General features: G+C 39.5%; 1 protein-coding gene across 5 annotated transcripts in view; it reads right to left on the bottom strand.

Moving 5' to 3' along the window:
- Positions 1-21413, bottom strand: part of RNF149 (ring finger protein 149) — a 25986-nt gene extending 4573 nt beyond the window's left edge. For 4 of the 5 annotated variants that reach the window (XM_073239485.1, XM_017654371.3, XM_073239488.1 and 1 more), the window contains exons 1-6: positions 20855-21410; positions 11198-11448; positions 10346-10414; positions 7442-7524; positions 5283-5379; positions 1669-1852 (exon numbers count right to left, since the gene is read on the bottom strand). In XM_073239485.1, the coding sequence (XP_073095586.1) occupies positions 1669-1852; positions 5283-5379; positions 7442-7524; positions 10346-10414; positions 11198-11448; positions 20855-21302 (1132 nt within the window). In that variant the 5' untranslated portion in view covers positions 21303-21410. Of the gene's footprint in view, positions 1-1668; positions 1853-1898; positions 3214-5282; positions 5380-7441; positions 7525-10345; positions 10415-11197; positions 11449-20854 lie in introns of those variants that run through there. The other variant, XM_037020024.2, reaches the window with a different exon arrangement.

Below are 21413 nucleotides of genomic sequence, written 5' to 3'. Positions count from 1 at the left end.
TTTATTTCTATCCAACTATTTCAAATGATATTTTCTTAGTTCTAGAAGGGGAGGAGAGATGCTGACAAACTAACGACTGCCAGGCAACAAGAATGCAGAAACCATCTGGAGACCGCTTTTGAAGGATGTTTCCTCAGGATAAGAGTCTTTGCTTATCTTTAAATATCAAGGGTGCTCAAGTGCTAGAGAAAGCAAATTTAGGTTCCTTTCTGGAGACGAAGGCAATGGCAAAAATTACACTGGTTTGTGCTTTGCTCCATACAAGTAAATTCCTCCCCCTGAGAGCCTCAAGGGCCCAGCTGCCTTCCAGGGAAGGTGCTTTCGTCCCAGAGGGAGGTGGGCAGCTGGGGACCTACCACAGTTCAAATTTCCACCTTTCTGATGCTCTTTTGAAAAGCAATTCTCCCCCTTTTTCCTTCCACAATGCAGTCTTTTTCCCTCTGCCGATTTAAAACTTAAGTTCTACTACTTCTACCTTTGCCTCACAGGTACTAAACATGCTTAAAAAGACAAACTGATCCAGTTCGAATATTACTGATCTGGAAAAATGTGCTTCCTCTTTCAGACGGCAAAATTCAAAATTAGAAGCATGAATTCTTCCCAGTTAAAGTAATCTGTAAATTAATTCAATTGCAATAAAAATTCTGATTGGACTTTCTTTTACTTAGCAAAATGATTTTAAAACTAATCTCTAAAAAATGCAGAATAGTCCAGTAACTTTTTAGAAAGAATAAACATGAAAGAATTTGTCTTGCTTGGCAAATATCAAAGCATATTATTCACAAGTTGTTGTTATTCACTGAACAACATTAGGAAATGTTAAAACATTTGGGGAAAATATAGGTTAGTTATATCTCCCTCTTAGGCTACGTGGAGTAAAGATTTAAATGTAAAATACAAAACCACAAATATTACAGAAATGTAGGTTAATATTTTTATGATCCTGAGACTTTCCTAAGTTAGCACACTGTAAAAGGCAGAATCATGAAAGAATGAAAGCTGAACTAGATAACAGACATTTCTATCTAGCAAAAACATAAGAAGTCACAGGACACAGAAACTGGGGGAGAAAACATAGTACTTATGACAAAGACAAAAGAGCTCTTATAATCAATTAAAAAAAATATTTTTTCTCCATAGAAAAATAAGCTAAAGATGAAATGGGCAACTCATTAGAGAAGAAATATAAATGACCGACAAATATGATAAGGCAGAAATCCTATCAGTAATAAAAGAAATGTGATTCACTATTTTACCTTTCAGAATGACAGAAAACCATCAGATCAGTGGTAAATATATACACCTAGTGATTTTAAAGTGTTACTGATAATAGAAGTCCATCAACAGGGCATGGTTTAAAGAAATTACAGTAAATCTGCAATATAGTACCATGCAGCTATACAAAATCACGTAATCTATCTGTTGAAACAGAAAAAGCTTCATACATTAAGATAAAAAACAGGTTATCTAGTAGCATATAAATGATATTCTCCTTATCCTTAAATAAAGAAAAACACCTGGAAAGATATTTATCAAAAAGCTGAAATGGCACTTCTAGGTGAGAGGTTATGTTTTCCACTTTTCCTTCGCGTTTTTTTGCATGTTATTTCTTCATTTTGTTTCAACTACTGACAACATCATTTGTTTTATAACCTGCAAGCTACTCACCTAGTAAGGCTGTGTTTTCTCCTGAATCTTCCTTGAAGATGGCTTCACCCTGAGGCACCGATTCATGGGACAACGATGGTGAACCATTCCCATCACGCCTGTCATCGCCTTGTAAAGTAATCAGGTTCGCAGCCACAGTACCAGGGGCAGGTTCTGGTGGGGGTGTCTCCTGCACATCCTCAAGCTCTCCCGTGAGAGGCAGAACAAAAGAAAATGCCTTTTCTAAATACATGGTCAAAGCTTACCTCCATCATCTTTTGCTTACAAACATTTCTTTTTATACATGAAATGGAGTAAAGAGTATACCAGTATCTTCACTTGGCATTTCAGAAAATGAATTACTTCTCAACAAGCAGCTTTTCCAAGACCTAAATGTTTTTATTCCAAAACCCACTTTTCCCCCTTGATACAAGCAGTCCCCATTTAAATTACTGACAGAAAGAGAAGCTTTGTCACAAACACACCATCCTGCCTTCCTGAGCCTGGCCGTCTGCTGCTCACTCCCTGTCCAGCCATGAGCCTGAATTACTGTGTCTAACCACACTCTACCCTAACTGCGTCTACCTTCCCACTCCACTTGGCTTTACAGCTAGATGCTAGACTTTTGCAAATTAACAAGGTTTCTGCACAACAAAGGGCCTCAAAACTATTTTGTTCACTCAAAAATAATCTCTGCTTCCTTCCTTAGAGAGTGTCTGTCAGCTGCCTGTTTGCCTCTAACGTCCATTTGCTGCTTTAAAGAAGAAGAAAAGGCTGTGAAAGTGCAGCTGAGCCGCTAAGTGCTACTACATTGAGTCTGAACAGCTGAAGACCCTGGATACCTCTTCTGATGAACGCCAGAGGCAGAGCTGTGTTGTAGACAGGGGGAAACCACTGCTCAGGTGACCTCACTGTGGGTTCATGGTGAGCCTTGGCTCGGACTGCCACCTCTGCTTCAAATGAAAATGCTGCCCATCCCACATGCCCTCTCTGGGCTCTCAGGGCCAAGAGCAACTTTAGCCTGCTGCTCCCACTGTCGTCTCCCTGAGGTCTCCACCCACCTCCTGCCAATACCATATGGCACACCACCTTCCTGTCACTAGTAACTCAACACCCTCAGAACTCGACTCCTGACACACCAAGCCACAAATCTCACTGAGGCGCCATCATCTGTTTTTCCAGGTATTTATCTGAATACCCTCCCAACTTAAGTACCTGCCAGTCTCCAATCCTACACGTTCAGACCCCTGTGAAGTCCCCACCAATCTGCAAGATACTCATGTGTCTGACAAATCCTTGGACACCCAGCTCAGACTCCCTTGGAAAATGACTCTCTTTACCTTCCCACTCCACTTGGCAGAGTAAAGTCCTTCCTCTGCACTCCCACGGTGCTCCAAACACACCTTATTGCCATGCTGTGTTTGGGTGTATACCCTGGCACCCCACAAGTCCAGGAGTGGAATCCCCGAGAGCCCATGAGTGGGGGCGCTGTGTCTTACTCATCTCTGTCTCGCCAGAGCCAAGTTCAGATCTAACACCTTAGACAGCATTCTTGGACAAAGCTTGCTAAAGGAATGAACACAAGAGTGACAAATGGTACAAAGTGGTTAGAGCTGAAACCCAAAGATCAGCTTTGAGGTCTGCGTGAAGGGCTGGTGGCAGCTCTCACTGTGGTCATTTTCTTGAAAATGAGAACTAGTTATCATACAAGAGTATGAGTCTAATCATCTATGGAACCCAATGCAGGAGGGGCCAAAGGGCCTACAGAAGATGGTCTATTTGTTAAAAGATTAAAAAAAAAATTATGGGCAAAAAAAACCCTGATCTCTTAGTATGATTTAAAGTCACTACTATAGGTTTCTGTTCTTCAAAAGAGAAATTACACTTTCTGGGGTTACATATTCTAGCTTTATGAAATTACCATTCTAACAAAGCAATCCAGCTTTAGGTAAAATAAATAATCTTAAATTTTAATATATGAAATATACATGTAGATATATTTCCAAAAAAACCTCATGAGGATTAAAGTTGCAATACTAAAGGTCCATGAAATTTCTTTTATAGACACTTTTTTTGACACTTTTTGAAGTAAAAAGATTAAAATTACTAATTCAGAAAATAACAAAATGAGTTTCAGAGTGTATCTAATGAAGGAAAGGAAGAAGGGAAAGGGGATGAAGGAAAACTTTTCAAGAAGAACATCTGTCAAGCTCTCTGTATTCTATTGCTTAAAATGTCCTCCCAGGAAGGTGCATGCTCTTGTCTGAGCTGCAGTCACTGGAGCACAGAGGGGTCAGTGGAGTTCACTGACAAAGCATGTTATGCCAGGCTAAGCAGAGCCATCATTATTAACAGCTGTTAATAAATGAATGCTGGAAATTCTAGAGGAAAGACAAGTTTCCTAGACGTGAAAGAGGATTAGTTCTGTACTAGGACAGTTCTTGAATGCTGACTTTCCCCCTCTCTGTGTTGGTATGGTGAGGGCATTCTTGAACTCACAAATGAAAAATATAATTCACAGAGAATTACAGGGGGTTTAAGGCAATGGTCTCTCGACTATCTTTCGGAGACACACAGAGCTAGAAGATGAGAGGACACTTTAAGCAGACCTGTGGCCTTAGGGGCTGGTATGACTTTAAGTTGCATCAAATGACTATCATAAAACAACCTCTTTGCAGTTCCTAACTCTACAATAAACACTACAAAAGCTCTAGAAATGTGTTTAGCAATAAAAGATCGATACTTAAATTTTTTCAAAGATCTTTACTTCAAAACTATTTACTATTTAGTAAAGAATATTTTGAAACATTAATTCATGACATGAAGACTCTAAAAAATTAAAAAGTCACAATCTGGATTTGTCCTCAATGTCTCTCCCATTCTGGGGAGGACAGTAGTTGAATTAAGTAGTTGGAATTAAGCAAATGTGTGTGAAAGCTGAGCCCCCATTAACCAGGGTGTGAACTCAGGCGAGTTACTTAACTAGCTTCTCGAAGTCCAAGTTCCGTCCAAGTTCCTACCAGGCGGCAGCAGCACTTACCTCAGCGCAGTCATGAGGACTGCCCGCAGCAGGCTACCGTGACGTGCCGTCACTTTGCCTCCGTGTCTTTTTCCCAGGAAGGCCCTATGACCATCTAAGTATCACAAACTGGAGGAGCAAATCCAATGCCAGACAAAGGTGCCCAGGAGTATCTGATTTTGAAACCCAGGACTTGGGAGAACTGGTGTCAAGGAGTGTTGGCTTCAGTTTCCTTATATGTAAAATAACACACCTTGGGCCAGAAAAATGTATGAAGCTCCTTTCATTTCAGAGATTTTTAAGACTCTTGTTTATAGGAAACTGATTTTGCACATATACATTCTGCAGTGTAGCATATCAAAGTATACTGTTCTATGTAATTACAAACTCTCTGGGGGAACATCTAGCATGTTATTCTATAATCACAAATTTAATGCATTAATTTTTTTATAATGTCTTAAAAATTCATTTTTAATAAAAAGGAAATTTCTTCAGGGACCCACAGGATGTTAGAAGGAGCATTTAATTCATTCCTCTTGCCTCTGGTCAGTAACAAATTTGAATCACTCAGGGAGAACCGGGGCAGAGATTGAATATAAACAAAAATGTAACAAACCCAATATCCCAGGGCTTTGATGACATCAAGTTTACACATTGGACACGTGCGGTGATCCAAAAGCCATGGGTCAATGCATATTCTATGAAAAATATGCCTAAAAAAATTAAGTATGTGTTAATGCTTTAAAATAAATGTTTATATCTTATAAAGGAAACAACACATTCTACCAACTCATCCTCTCATTACCAGTTAAATGACGTCAAATCAACATTCTAGTCTATTCACTTACCCTAAGTAATTATCTATTCTATTTCCCATGTTAAACAGAATCTGTCACTGAAAGAAAAATTTTCCCTTCACTCCACAAAAACAGCATGGTTTATTCCCACCTCATGCTAGGCTGTATTTTGATTTGCCTCTGTAAGTTACTTGAAAACCTTTTGGAAATAAATATGGCATAAATAAACCAATAGTAAACTAACAGTAAGTAATAAACTCATACTAAACTGGTAGTCTCTTTTATAGTCCATAAAATGATATTAAAAGTATCACCTTTGGGTTATAGTCTTAAAAAAACACTTATTTTCTGTCAGGTATTTCTGTTTACTCTGCATTTTGCTGTAGTGAACACCTATCACTTCTCAGAATCAAAAAAAGGAAAAAATTGCGTATGTATTTCCTTCTGTTACTGATTTATCTTAGTTGGCTGGCTTTTCCTCCCATGTGATGAAGCCGTTTTCTATGAGTGATGAAGATAAGAAGTTAGGAGTGCGGGTACTGGAGCCAGACAGACGGGCTCAAACACCCGCTCTGTGACTTGATGCTGTGACTCTGAACTCAGCAAACATGTAATGTGCTTCCAACAGTGCCGGGCACAGTATATACTCAGTAACTGTCCATCACTCTTGTCATTGGTGACATTTGGAAGTCTTTTCTTCATACAGAAATCTCATGCAGTCAAAAAAAGTAATAGTACTTAATTACATCAGATAGTCTAATCCAGCTGACTTTTGACATTTCTACCCTCAAACTGAACATGACTGACCCAAAGGAATAATTTTTACAAAAACACAACATGTTGGCTTTACTGGGAAATTTATTACAGGAGAAAATGGGGGAAAAAACTAAAAACCCTAATAAAGAGACCAGGAAATGTGCACATGTAACACCTCTGCTTATGAGGGTCAAGTACAAAACCCATGTCAACCACAGGGATGTATCTGATGCTATAAAAATTACCCTTGGCTGTTCAATTGTGCAGCATCCTAAGCATTACCTTTTGAGTTGGAAAGACTTGCTCTAAACTATCCTTGAAAAAAAATGCTTTTCTACTGTAATATTTCTATAGCACAGTGATCAAGCCATACTGATCCCAATTCATTAAGTACCCACTACACCAACCCCATATAAATACCTAGAGATTTAAGTTAGCTCTCTTTATTCAGGTAACTTGCATTTTGCTATTCTGATATTCACTGATTTCCTCACAGAATTACTGAGACCTTAATCCAGTACAAAGTATCTGTGATATGCTAAAGTACTCTGCAAACATGCAGAATGCAGCCACGTATTACCTTGTGACCTGCTTCTCATAATAGGTGCAAAGTATAATGAAAATCAACGAGACCTAAAACACATTATAATTTTTTTACATTGTTCTAACAATGCTTTAAAAAAGTTATCAATTAAAGTATCCCATTATTAAAAAGGAAATCACAACCCCTTGTTGCTAAAACCAAGCCCCTAGTGTAACTAAAGGGAGGAATATTTATTTTATAGAACTCCAAAAAGCACTGAAGCCTAGGTGCAAATAACAGCAAAGCCCTCCCCTGACCTGCTTCCTGCCAGTCATTTCCTAGCCTCTCCCTGACTGGGTCTTTCATCTGCCTTGCTTCAGTTTCCTTACTCCCCAAAAATACACTTTTTGGATCACTAAAAGTATAATGGAATTCCCAGGAGTCTAGCAAAGCCTTACTTAAGACTAAAAGCCAGTCTATGACAAAGACCAAAGTCTCCAGGCAAAGGAATTTTAAAGTAATACCATCCAGGCACCCTGAAGACATGAAGCTTCTTGTCTAAACGATGAAATGATCACAAGATCATCACAGATGGCAAGATCTTCATATTGTAAAAGACACATAAATCTTTTATAAAACTCTTTTTTAAACCTAAAAATTATCCAAAAATTTTTAACATCTCAGGAGGTAAAAACATACCTGCATGGCAGAATTCTGATAACATCCTTTACTTTAAAGTTTTCAATACACACTGCACAATTTTCAGCATCAACATCAATTCCCTGTAAAAAGAGAGAAAAGAAATTTATCATATCATTGATATAGATTATCACCTTGGTAAAACTCACTGCATCCTGTGGAAAACAGTGATGAATTCTACTCTACACTGGTACAACCTGAAACTAAATACAATTTCTACTTTTTTCCACCATCAAAACATTGCTAAAAAGAATCTGGCAGAAAAGGAAAAAAATGTCATTATCTACCTAATCAGGCGTGAATGGTAGGTATTTAGATATGAGGGTAGTATTCATTTTTTTTTAAGTGTTCAGGTTTAAAGGGTTGTAGAAATGCAAATGCCTGTTTTACCATGTGATAAATTAGTTTTCAAATATAAAACTTATAAAGTGAATGAATATCCAGCAAGTTACTTATTTTCAGTAATCATCAAAAACAAAAATGAGAGCACTTTAGAATTAGAATTTGCTGAAGAACAGAGTTACAGCTTGCAAATAAGAAAATGCAAATGGGCTAAATATGTGAAAATATTCACTTCACTAGGGAAAAAAGAATTACAAATTAAAGTAAGTTACCATTTTTCATTTATCAAATTAACAAAGGTAAAAAGAAACAAAAATTGCTGGGGAGGAAGCTATCTTGTGATGAAATTTCCTCTTCTAAGAATCTATGGGTTCTAGACCTTTCCAGTGGTGTTCCCCTCTTCCCCAATCTACCCAGCTGGTCTCATCCCATCAAACAAAGCAGGTGGGCCCAGAATGGTCTTCTGACCCAAGACAGACCAATGAGACTCTCTTTCCCAGGATTCTCATATGGATTCAGGAACTACCAATCAGCCTCTGCATGTGGCTGCAACTTTATGGAACATGGCTACACCATCCTCACATAACTTACTTAAAAATATATTTAGCCATGTGCATCAGTTGTTGGCAAGCAATAAAAATTCATTTATATGTAATGTTATCACAGATTATATTAAAATTAACTTTATTACATTTAAAATATATGTTGCAGCTAAAGTGAATATTATCACTTATTTATCATATGACATGTAAAAATGATTAAGTAATTTTTAAAGTCCCTAATGGTTGCAAGTTTATACATTTACTGTGATAGAGTCCATGAGAAATGGAAAATTAGAAACCAAACACCAGTCTCCAGAATGGATAAAATGTAGATTTAAGAAAATACAACATTTTTCTGTGTAAGTTTAAAATGCAAAATTATCGGAAAATCCATGTATATACCTCATGGACTGTTTAGGGATCCTTTATTAAACCATTATTTTGACAACTTTCAAAAACAGCCCATGGTATCAGATTTTCAAAAATGTCCTGTATAGAAAGAGGATAATTATAATTTACTTATATTCTCAAAGACTTGATTCAGTAAACTGCATGATTTCATTTATATGTAGAATCTAAAAAACAAAACAAGTGAACAAACAAAACAGAAAGAGACTCATGAACACAGAGAATAGACAGGTGGTTGCCACAGGGGAGATAGGTGGAAGGACGGGTGAAAAAGGTGAAGGGGGATAAATTAGTGAGAATGTTTGATATTTTGATCTAGGTAAAGGTTATATGAGTGTACACATGTCAAAAGTCATCAAGCTGTACACTAAGATTTGTGCATTTATTCTATGTACCTCAGTATAAAAAAATTTTTTTAAGGAAAAAATAAATAAGGGGAGGGGAATCAGCAGAAAAACCCAACAAACAAAAAGCTACATATTTGCTAAGCAGCTGGTATGCCCAACACATGCAGAATTTGTCCTAGGCATTCACTGGATACGCTCTCCCCAAGGAACCCAGTGATGTGACATTAGATGCTAATCCCAAGCCATGAGATGGGAAACTGATTTTTAACTTTTTCGATTCAATACATCTGCATGGAAAGAGATCAGTACCCTGCACAAACTATTAAAATTCAACTGTTACTTCAATGTAAAAGGCATTAGGGAAGGAATGGCAGCCAAAAATACAATTCCAAGAGGATTTTAATATTAAATATATAACATAAGCCATTAATATCAGATTCCAAAGTTTTTAAAAAATCAAAAAAGGTCTATAACTTACTGTTATTTCTGTTTTAAACCCTCAAGTTGGTCAGAGGAATATATATATATATAATACATATATATATAATATATATAATATATACATACAATAGGGTATTTACTCTTTTTTTTTTTAAGGGGAATAGAGGGTGGTATAGATTAAGTCCCAAAAATTTGGTGAGATAAAAATCAAACAATTAAATCAAAACAATTGAACCAACTCATAGCAGTAAGTCAACACAGTTATCAACAATCACAGCACAGAAGATGGACTATTAAAATAACACTACTGCAGTAGCAGCTATTTTCATTAACGAATCTCTCCTCTAAGAATCTGAGGTTCTAGATTAAGGATTTGTCCTATTCAAAATATACTTTAAAATTCTAGTATGCTTTTGAGTTTATGTCTCAGGTTGGCCATTTCAAAATGTTTCTTTTTTTAAAAAGCAGTTTTAATTATATCTTTTCTCCCCTTCTGCATAAATCCCAGTATTTTCTTCCCTAAAATTATGGCAACAAGAGAGAATAGATACATAGCCTCAGATTTAATAGAAATGAATTAAAGTATCGGGGATCTGTGGTATAGACTTTAAGTTCTTTAGAGTCATTTGGGTTAGACCAATAGGTAGGACTTTCTTAGATGATGGAGCTGTTGGTGGTGTGCGGTACAACAGATGTAACTCAAGCTAGCTAAAACTCCACATTTCATGCTGTCAATTTCGCAGACCAGAAGGTATTACTTAGACATATAAACATATGTATTTTAGCCTAAAAACCAAAAGAAAAGGAAGCCATGAAAATATTACCTTTTCTCCATGCTTTACAGTATGAAGTGGAAGTTGGCCAATAACTTTCTTAGTTTCTTTTCTATGGCTCTTAAGTAAGAAAAATATTATTATTACTATTGTTGAGAGATTTAAGTCACTATGTTTAAAAACTCACATCTTATAAGGAAGCTTACAGAAATAATTTCATTTAAAAGACAAAATTAAATGACTACAATGGGACTAAAAAAAACACTTTTAAAAAATTACCATTTAAGTCTTAATGTATAGGACAGCCAGTTAACTTAGGAGCTGTTTGATCAAGAATACTTATTTTCACCATGTCAGAAGAAAAAAACAATTCTTACGCTTCAATATTGACAAGAGAGAAATACGCTGAGGGTGGAGGTACCACACATTAATGTCCTACAAGGAAAGAGGCTTCCCGGCAGTCAGGTGGAAGATGACCCAAAATGATCACAGAGGCCTCTGGCTCTTCAACTGCCCTCCTCCTTGCTATTACTCTCCCCGCAGGTGAATGGCAAGCCGCTCCCCACCGGAGAAGGGAGGACCTTCTCCCTGCCTCTTGCCTTTGAGCCCTGGGTTCCCTTTTTAAACAAATTAACTAAGTCCATTCTACTTCATGTCTTAGTAGCAGGAGCAGAACATGCAAAAAGTCATCTGGATTTAAAGGCATCTAATTTCCCACAGAAAATTTAATATATCCTAATCAAAAAGTTATTTTTAAGAAAAACTAAATATTATGGGTGAAAATGAAATTTGGATTAGAGCACTGAAAAAAAAAGGTTCAACATAACTTCAAGCAATACATATGGGAAATATTTATGAACTACCTTTTAAAAAGCAAAGTTAAAAAGAGTTCCCCATAATTACCTGACTTCCAAACTGTGAACCCGTATATAGGAAACGCTGTATATAGTAAAATATTAGCCAAGCTAATGAAATAATCATCATGGTGATGAAGGCGATGGCCACAAACACCACAGACTGACTGCTGATGAACTCTTGGACGTGACGGGTGCCAACCCCTATGGTCATTTTGACTGGAATTCCATTTTGCACAAGATCCACAATTTCTCTTCCTTTTGGGTAACTAACCATAATGACTACTATATTTCCTGTTCCTGTAAGAAACAACATAAGAAATCTATATGAAGATATGAAGAACACAAAATAAGATTCAGAGAAAGAGAATACAATGGTTTCCATGCATAAATGTCTGAAAACTTGGATTACATTAGAGGTAGAATAAATCACTAAAAACCAACCCCTCAAAAGTAAAATCCCCATTCAGCATTCAGTTTCACGGGTAAAACTGAAATTTCTACCACCAAACATCTCAAGATGAGTAACCCCAGTGATATTTATGCTGTTCCACAACAGATTTTAAAAAATTAAAAGTTTAAAAATGATTTTTAAGATAATAAAACCAAATGTGGTAAACAAAAGAACCATACAGACCAAATTCACTTACAAGTATTTAACATACTGCCTAAAGCATGCCTGTTAAACTCAGGGAGGCAATCCCGGGATTCCTACTGTGATCACTGTTATTTAACATTGCTCTGAAGGCACGAGCAGACATGATACAAAAAAAAAGAGAGAGGGAAATAGAAAAGGGGTATAAGAATCAGTCTACATGTTATCTACAAATTAATATAAAAGCCATAAAATATCAATAGATTTTTTTAAAAGCTTAAAAATGCTGCTTCTGAAGTTCCCTTAGGGGAAAAATAATCAAGAATGAGCACTTCGCCTGGCCTTGCCTTTATAAGTAATTAAAGCAGTGTGACAGTAGCCTATGAAGACAACAAAAATAATGAGGCAGAATTAGAAGTCCAGAAAGTAGACCCAAATATATAAAAGCATTCAGTATATGATAAAAATGTAATCTCAAAACAATGGGATAAAATGGATTATTAGGAGAAAAAATGGGGATAACTGGGTGTCGTCTGAGGGAAAGAAAAACTGCATTCTTTCCTCACAACCTATGCTAAAATAAATTTCAACTAAGCCAGAGATTTAAAGATATATATTCTGGAAACATAAAAAAGCCAGAAGAAATACAGGAATTAAAAAATATATAATATTGGAGAAACCTTTCCAAGTATGAAAAACTACCTCAGGGATTCTTAAAAAAAAAAAAAGATTTGACCAACTATATAAAAAAGAAAATTTTCTGCAATGTTAAAAAAACACAAAGTCAATGAATCAAGATCAAGAGAGCAAAAGGCCAATTGGGGAAAAACACATGTAACAGAACAAAGAAAAAACTAACTTCCTGTAAGAAAAAAAGCAACAGAAATATAAGGACATCAGAAAAGAAAATACAACTGGCTTTTTTAAAAAAAGCAGCTTTAGTGATATAATTCACCTGCCAAAAAATTCACCCTTATAAAGTATACATTTCAGTGGTTTTAGTATATTCGCAAAGGGGGTGCAACATTTTCATCACTCCAAAAATAAAGCCTGTATACTTTCAGGGTCAACCCCCAACAAATGGATTTTAAACATACGAAAAGCTGTGGTACAAATGAAAACATTATACAGACCTTCCTCAACTTAGGATGAACTATGTCCTGATAAACCCATCCGATGTTGAAAATATCCTAAGTCGAAAATGCATTTAAAACACCTACCAAACATCAGAGCTTAGCTAGCCTACTTTAAACGTGCTCGCAGAACTTCCACTAGGCTACAGTAGAGCAAAATCATCTAGCATGAAGACTACTTTATAATGAAGTGTTGACTAGCTCCTGTAATTGACTGAATACTGTACCAAAAGTGAGAAATAGAATAGTTATCTGGGTGCAGAAGAGTGTCAGCGTCCAGGTTGCTTACCCTCCTGAATGCTGGTCTGTCCAGCATCACAACAGAGTATCGTATGGCCTGTCACTAGCCTGGAAAAAGCTCAAAATTCAAAATCCGAAGTACAGTTTCTCCTGATTCGGTAGCGCTTTTGCAAGACTGTAAAGTCGAAAAACTGTACACACAAGATAGACAAAAATTTAAGTTTTAACATACTATACCGGCAGGAGTGAGCACAGATCTACTCTCTTGTGCAATGCAAAGAGAGTGAATTATTACATTCTGGTACTGAGGGCAAAGGCTATAAAAAAATGCTTGAACACACATGTCTCTTTGACCCAGCAATTCCACATCCAAGAACTTAATTGCACAGGTATACTTACATATGTATATCAGGTACCTGTTAAAGGTATTTATTGCCAATTTATTTTCTAAGTTTTTGCCATCACAATCTAAACATCCATCAATAAGAAAAGTTATATAAATTACAGTATGTGTATACAGATTAAGGCAGCTTATCTGTTAGTACTGACAGTCATCAAGATGGCAAACGAGGAAAAAAGCAACATGTAAAACTGTGTGGACAAAAGATCAACGAGATCTTATCAATACAGACTCCCACTAGAAGGCTGCCCAGAGACTGCAGACCCTGACTGCCTCGGGGGAGAGAAGTTGGACACAGCAAAAAATTCTGTACCATGTGCACATATTATCTATTCAAAAACTATCTTTACAAATACATATAAAGAATGTTCTTTGGCGCTACACTGAAAATGCATTTTAACACTATTTTATTGTAGAGAGAAATTTTGTCTGTAGCAAATCCACTGTGGCACTCAGCCATTGGGATTTAGTTATACCGAAGCACCAGAAAGGCACCATTCTAGAGTGGCTCCTGTCTTGAAGCTGATCATATGACCGGGGCCCTCAAAGTGTCACTCAGCAGGAGCCAGAGTTTTCCCGGCACCCACACAGTCGCCCATGTCACCACTGGGGAGACACAATGAGTAGGGCAACTCCTGCCTTCAGGAAAATAAACCTCTAACAGCTAAGAAAGACAAGCACAGAAGCATTGAGAGTTACATACCACTTACAATTAGACAGCACTTCATAAACTGAAGGACTTTTTTTATAAACCTCCTTTTGCGGAAAACTTTAAATGTATACTAAAGTAGAAAGAACGGTATATAATGAACCCCATATATCTACATCAGAATTTTTTATACAGAAAACAAAACTGTTTCTGTGCCATGGTTATAGCCACGGAACATTTCTGGTACTGATATGGTTCTTTGTGTGTTAATGGGGAAAACCAACTTTGAAGCAGTTTCACATTTATATCTCACTTGAAGCAGAAAAAGGCCAAATTTTTATCTTATAGATGGGGGCTCAGAAATCTTAACAGTTCAATGTCATGCTCAGTGTCATACACCACCCTGAAAAGCCAGTACTAGGGTCTAAAGATGTGGTTCCTGGGCAGCATCCCCCCTACCCCGCTCCCTCATGGTGGAGGATACAGGTTGCAAGGCCACAAAGGTAGGGTTTCAATCTCACTCTGCTGTCCACTGTCTGGGTCTGCAGCAACTACCCTCTCTCTGAGAATATTTCTTCAGCTATGATAGGAAGATGAGAACTTTTCTATTTTGGACTGTCTTTAATTTAAAAAATGGAATATAAAGAGCTGCAGAAATGAAGTGACAATTCTGTCTGGGGTGACAGGGAACACTTTCCTTGGGAAGTGCACTTCAGCTACACATCTTGAAGGACAAGAAAAGTTTACCAAGCAAAGGAAGGAAGGTTTTCTAGGCTATGAAATTATCATAAATACTTATTTAGGATGGTGACTGATCCAGTTTGGTTAGTGAAGTAGTCTTCCCTTTTCTATCCGAACACTCCCAGCGGACACCTGAAACATCACATAGTACAGACCCTATATGTTTTCCTATACACACACACCTATGATAAAGTTGAATTTATAAATTAGGCACAGTAATAATAAAATAGAACAATTATACTGCAAAAAGTTAAGTGAATGAGGTCTCTCTCTCACACAAAATACGTTATTGTGCTATATTCACCCTTGTAGGTGATGATGGCAGACGATAAATGCCTATGTGACAAGATGACACGCGTTGAAGGACACAGGCCCTGTGATGTAGGTTAGGCTGCTCCTGACCCTTCTGACCATATGTCAGGAGGAGGATCATCTGCTTCTGGACCAGGTAACTGAAACCACAGATAAGGGGGGGACTACTGTATACATAAAGGTGTCTTGTTCATCTCATTATCCCCAGTGCCTCACCCTGAACCTGGCACATCCTGTGTGTTTAATATTGTTGAATAAATGAATGCATGAACTCAGAGATGGAGGACTAAGGGAGATCAGAGTTCTTGAACACTGAAAATCTCAAGGATGGGGGCTACTGACTCCGCGATTGTCAGGACACCCTGAACGGCAAGTGCTTGTAATATCAAGCTGAAACTTTTCACCTAGGAAATTGATCTTAGTTCACTGAATTAAAAGAAATCACATGCACAGAAAATCCTGTCACTTGCAAGAGGGCTAAACTACTTGCTAAACTCTAATTATAGCAGCAGAATTGCTTCTGGAAATGACTTTAATAATAAACTCAGAGCAAGGACTCATTCCAGCCTTGATATGCTTTTCCACGCCATTGCTCGGGGTGAACTGAAGGCAGGGCACTGAGTAAAAATGCGCTAGCTCACGGGCACTGTGGGCACCCAAGGGATGCCAGGCACAGACACCTTGCTCCCACCTGCCCGTACCTCCTGACGCATGGCCATCTTCCAGGGTCAATCTGAGGCAGCCTGAGTGGCACATGAGACAAATTATAGCTTATTTCCAGACTAAATAGCTGAGTTTCTTCTCAGAAGGCAGGCTTCCCAAAGACTTGGGATGGGAGAAAAAGCTCTTAGAAATTTTTTTCTTCCCTAGCCCTTAACACTGCTACCAAACATGCTTGTCTAAAACAGGTCATCTTGTGCAATCTGTCTCCCTGCTGCAAAGAATCTGTATGCCTCACCACAAGACTGGAACTCTCCTCAAAGGCAATTTTACTTTGTCTTACATTTAGCACTGGTCTTTGCATGCAGTACTGATCATAAAACTACTTGTCAAATAATAATCACCAAATACAGTATTCTTTAGCAAACCAGCTTATCCATAATCTAGAACTCTCATGTGCTCAAAATAGAACCGCACTTTATTTCCATTTCCTTTCAAATTTGTTTTCTCTAACCACCTTCAGAAGCAAAAAAAAAAAATTCTGTTTTGGCCCATAGATTTAAAAATTCTGGAGTGTTACCTTTCAGTCTAGGAAACTATATACAGTGGTTTTCAACATTCTCTTGAAGGATATGGGAACTACTGAAATATTTAAAGTAGTGGATTAGATTTCTGTTTTAGGAAACTAATCTCAGGCAGCAAGAAATACATTCTAGCTTCCAGCAAGAGAATCTGATGAGCTTTCAGGTTTTCTTTTTTTTCTTGTAACTTTTTCCACTGTTTGCCCCCCAACCTGGAAAATTCCTAGTCAAATCTCTTAATGATTCAGCACAAGCACAACTCCAGGCTTTTCAGCATCAACAACCCCTTTGTGTATGCTATGTATCAATGCCTGTCAGATCCACCTCTTTGTACACACTTACTATAATTTCTTTATAGGTCTCTCTCCCTCACTGAACAAGTACTACGGGTTCTTCCTACTTTTTGTAGCCTGGCATTATGCAGTGATTGCCCAGATAAGGACTTCTGTATGAATGAACCTATCTGAAAAATTGGCTTACCTTCTAGAATTACAGTTGAAATGACCTAGTAAAGAGAATAGTATAGTATCCTTTCCAGGGGAAATAGTACACCAAATATGAATGTAAAGATCTCCAAAATTCAGAGCTATTATGCAAAACAAATGTTTTTATGGCCAGTGAGGTCTAGTTAGGAAGACCCAAAAATAAATTTGATTCTCTTCTTGGAATTTTAAATTGTTTTAAATAATCTGGCTTGCTCACAAATATCTTGTATTTGTTGAACACACTGCTCAACAACCTTATCTAGAACTCTCTGCAGTTTTCCTATAGGCATTATTTATCACAGGCCTTCATCCTTCTGCAATGCTTTTCCTGCCACCCAGAATGTTCTACAGCCACCCTCCCTACCCCTCACTGCACCCAAGCACCCAAAGATACCTCCATAAACTTATCTTTTAAGACTGAACCTTTGTTGGAACTGTCCTAATTAATCCCACCTTCTGTGAGGCTGTGAAGTACCATTTCTGTTTTCCTTCTAAGTATCGAAATACATTGTAATTCAAATCTAAATTTTTTTGATCATTTGTGAGTTCAGCATTAAAGATCATCTAGAATTTATTATTCATAAAAGACTATTTACCATGCTATGCAAATACAAAATCCACATCTTCCTTAAGGTCAAGGGCTTTTAGATAATCTCCCTCCACCCCAACTCTAGTCCCTTCTCAACATAGCTCTAAACCTTGCACTCGATAACTGTTAACACAACCAAACTGCCATTCTTAAAAGGCCACACCAAGATTTCAGCTAAAAGATCATACCAGTTATTAGCCAACAATTACTACACTAAGGCCAATACTATACACAAGCTTTTGTTTCAATGATTTGACTGGCATCACTTTTAACCCATGTTGGTCAAACTACTTCTTGTCATCTTTGCAACATCCACAGTAGATGTCCTTCCCTTTAGGCCTTCTAAGCACTTCTGCATATAATTCTGTCAAGGTCCAAACTATATTGTCTGGAAAGCTGTTTATCGCTCCCACTAGGCCTCCGACTCCTCAAAGGAGGCCTTGTTTTAGGTGTTTCTATCCCTGAGCAGGCACAATACTTGGGCCAAAGTGGCTGCTCATTACCTGCCTGCCAAAGTAAAGGTAATTAACACTGGGCATTAGTGTAATGGACCTTACAGTTGTTCTGACAAAATATTACCTTAAAATCATAATTTCTTTTTTAGAACCACAATAAAACAGCGATTTAAATCCAAAACAAGCAACTGGATTTAGCAGAGCCAAGCAACAGGTATAAGACCTAGAGAAATTCTCCCTGAGATTTGGGAAGAGACTGCCAGGATTCAGTTTCCAAACAGCCATCTCTACCTATTTTGGAGGACACCAGTGTTACACAGTAACATTGAGAAACGGCATCAGCAGTTTTTAACTGTTTCCAGCCACATTCTGACAAAAACACAAGAAACCTAAGCCTGAGCTGCCATCTGTGTAAGGTTCAGCGTTAACATTTCAAATACAAGTACATGAAAGCTGATTGCTTTTTTGACTTAATTGCTTTCATTCCATTCTTAGTGCCATTCCACTTTCAAAAAGTCATGACACATTTGTACCCTTGTCCCCAGCTGGGCCAAGTACTGCGAGAAACATTCCTTCCTACTCCCGCCTGTCTAACTGGAGTCTCCAGGTTTCACACTGTAATCCATTAGTCACACTGCTACCAAGCTATCTCCCTTTAAATCAGTGGTTCAAAATGTTGGATGATTTTGTCATCCACTCTCCCCCTGGACATTTGGCAGTACCTGGAGATATTTCTGGTTGTCACAACTGGGGGACTGGTACTGGAATCTAGTGGATGGAGGTGAGGGATGCTGCTAAATATCCTGTTGGCAGGTGGCCCCTGCCAACAAAGAATGATGTGGACATGGATCACCTGGTTAGCTTAGGCCTGTCATTTAAATTCCTTAGAGTATCAGTTTTCTCATCTGTAAAACGCGGTTAAAGTACCTGCCTTAAAGGGCTGTCAGGAGGATTAAGTGAGCTGCTGAGTACTGAGTACAGTACCTATGCACTGGGTACTTTCGCACATTTTTAAAAAATTGCTAACTGTGTTACTTATGTATTTTTCCTCAAACAGTATTATTCTCACAGAAAAAGTCTAGAAGGGACACTGATAACAAATAGAACCTCAGGAGAAGAGGATTTAACATAAACACCAAGGCGGCGTTTTTCTGGGCCTGGGTAAATTATAGGTCGATAATGTAGGCAAGCAAGGTCGCTGGACTATGGTTAGAACAAGTGCTGTTAGCCTGGAGAGGAGTTAAGGCCACTGTCAGAAAATGTTGCCAACAGATTTAGAAATGTGTAGGCGATGTGCCTGCCACTGAAAAGAAAAAGTCTACATTAAGATGTTGTGGGCTCAAGAGACTCCAAGGACCCAGAAGCAGAGAATCCTGACACACTAACCTCCTGTCTTTGAGAGAACTACTCAAACTGGAAAACTGGGTGGGTAGACTGTATCTGGAATGCTACGTGAAATCTGACAGGACTTTTCATGATAGTCTGTGGGCACGTGGCTTGGGCACAGCGGCAACTAGGTAGATTTGTAAGCGCTGCAATACCAGCAGCACAGGTGCGGCCTCACCCAATGCCACCATATGGACATCGCACCCGTTTCCTCTCCTAACCCACTCCCTTTCTGTTGCAGCTGAGCCATCTTCCCCCTACTGAGGCAAACAACTCCGCAAGGATCTTGGTCACAGCCGTCTTGCCTTCTCAAAAGACCTGCCTCTTAAAGTTACCTCTTCTCCATCCCGCATTTCTACCAGATCACTCCCATCCGGTTTCAAATATTCGTTACCATCCCCCACCCTCCTTTCCCCACCCTTTTCTCAGCCCCTCCCAGTCAACCATGTGGAAAGAGCTGTTCTCACAGTCTCCACTTCCTCACCTCTCAACTGACTTCCGCTATCACTCTGCTAAACAAAACAGGCCAAATCAAAGCCACTTTTCTGTCCTCATTTTACTGTCAGGCTCGGAATTTGCATTCATGAAGCCAAAACAGAACGAAAAACAAAAGTACAGGAAAAAGGATGTCTGACTCGCAGCAGCAGCAACTTTAAAAAGAGATTTTAATCACAGTAAGTTTAAAATGAGTCATGATCTTGGAAGGCAGAACAGAAATACGTTCACTCTACTGTGTACTGGTCATACAGCACACGGAATTCACTTCTGAGGATGTTATCTTGCAAAATAAAAAGGAAGCCTTTTAAACTGTCAAACTGCTTGAAGATGCAATCTGTTGTCCTGGGGAATAAGTGGGTAGGAAGAGTCGCCTGGCAAAGAGCAAGATCTTTTTTTCAATGAATACAACTTTAAAAATTTCATCTAAACTCAAGACTCAAGGAATGCGGCTGGCAGTAGAGCCAGTATTATAACTTACCTATCCCTACGCGAATAAATCCAGGTTCTCTGACTCAACACTCAGAATATTCAGAAATGCTTTATGAAAACATTTTCATAAAAGAGGTGAGGAGGAAACCACTGTGCCACGACGCACCACTTTACGTTGGTGAAGGGGCAGCGTGACCCCGGAGTGCGCCGGAAAGAGCTTCACCTGACTAGGTTCGTGGGAGAGAAAGGGACCCATGATTAGGGGTCAGGAGACTTCCCACCGCTTAGAAGCACACTCCTCGGTGGGCTTTAATTTCTTCCGTTCTCCGCATTGCCCTCGGCTCCAGAGGGCACCCTCCTTCCAGTGAACGGCCCAAGGCGAAGATCTATGCACGTCGGTAAGCTTCCCTGCCTCCTAACAGCAGTGTGGGGAAGGTCACACCGAGAACATCTACGGTTTCCCTAGCAGTCCCTGACGGCCGGAGGCCCTCGGAGCGGCGTCCGGCCCTCGCCTGCGGTGCACAGATGCCCCCTCCCCAAGCCCCCGGCTCACCCGCGTGGGACATGGGCGCCGTGAGGTTCCCGTGGCGCTCCTCGTTATAGAGGACTACGGCCGAGGCGTTCCTCCGCGCCGCCACCAACACCTTGTCCTTGAAGGTGCAGCCCCCGCGCGCCACCAGGGCGACCCAGGGCGCGGCCCGCCAGCCGGGCACGAGGAAGCGCGTGTCGGGCGCGCAGCCCTCAGGGTCGTGATCGGACGGGCGAGGGACGCCCACCAGGCCCTGCGCGTCCTCCTTGGGTGAGCTGTCGCCGAAGCGGCCGCTCTCCGAGACGCTCCACACGGTCCGGTTCGTCTGTGGGTCCATGTACTCGGTGCTCACCACGGCCGAGTACCACTCGAGGGCCCGGCTCCGGGCCCCGGGCGCGCACAGGACCAGCGCCAACAACGCCAGCGCCTCGCGGGCCCAGCCTCTGGCCTCTGGCCGCCGCCGCCACCCCATGGCCCCACCGCCGGGCTGACAAGGAGGGCGCGGGGAGGCGCGCCCACGACGCGGCGGAGGAGCTGAGACACTGGCGCTCGCCGCAGAGCCCGAGAAAGGGAAGGCGGGTCG

Source organism: Manis javanica, chromosome 1 (genome assembly GCF_040802235.1).
Source record: "Manis javanica isolate MJ-LG chromosome 1, MJ_LKY, whole genome shotgun sequence".
NCBI classification, from domain to species: Eukaryota; Metazoa; Chordata; class Mammalia; order Pholidota; family Manidae; genus Manis; species Manis javanica.
The sequence above is the reverse complement of the archived record's forward strand: the minus strand, read 5'-3'. Positions and strand labels throughout refer to the sequence as shown.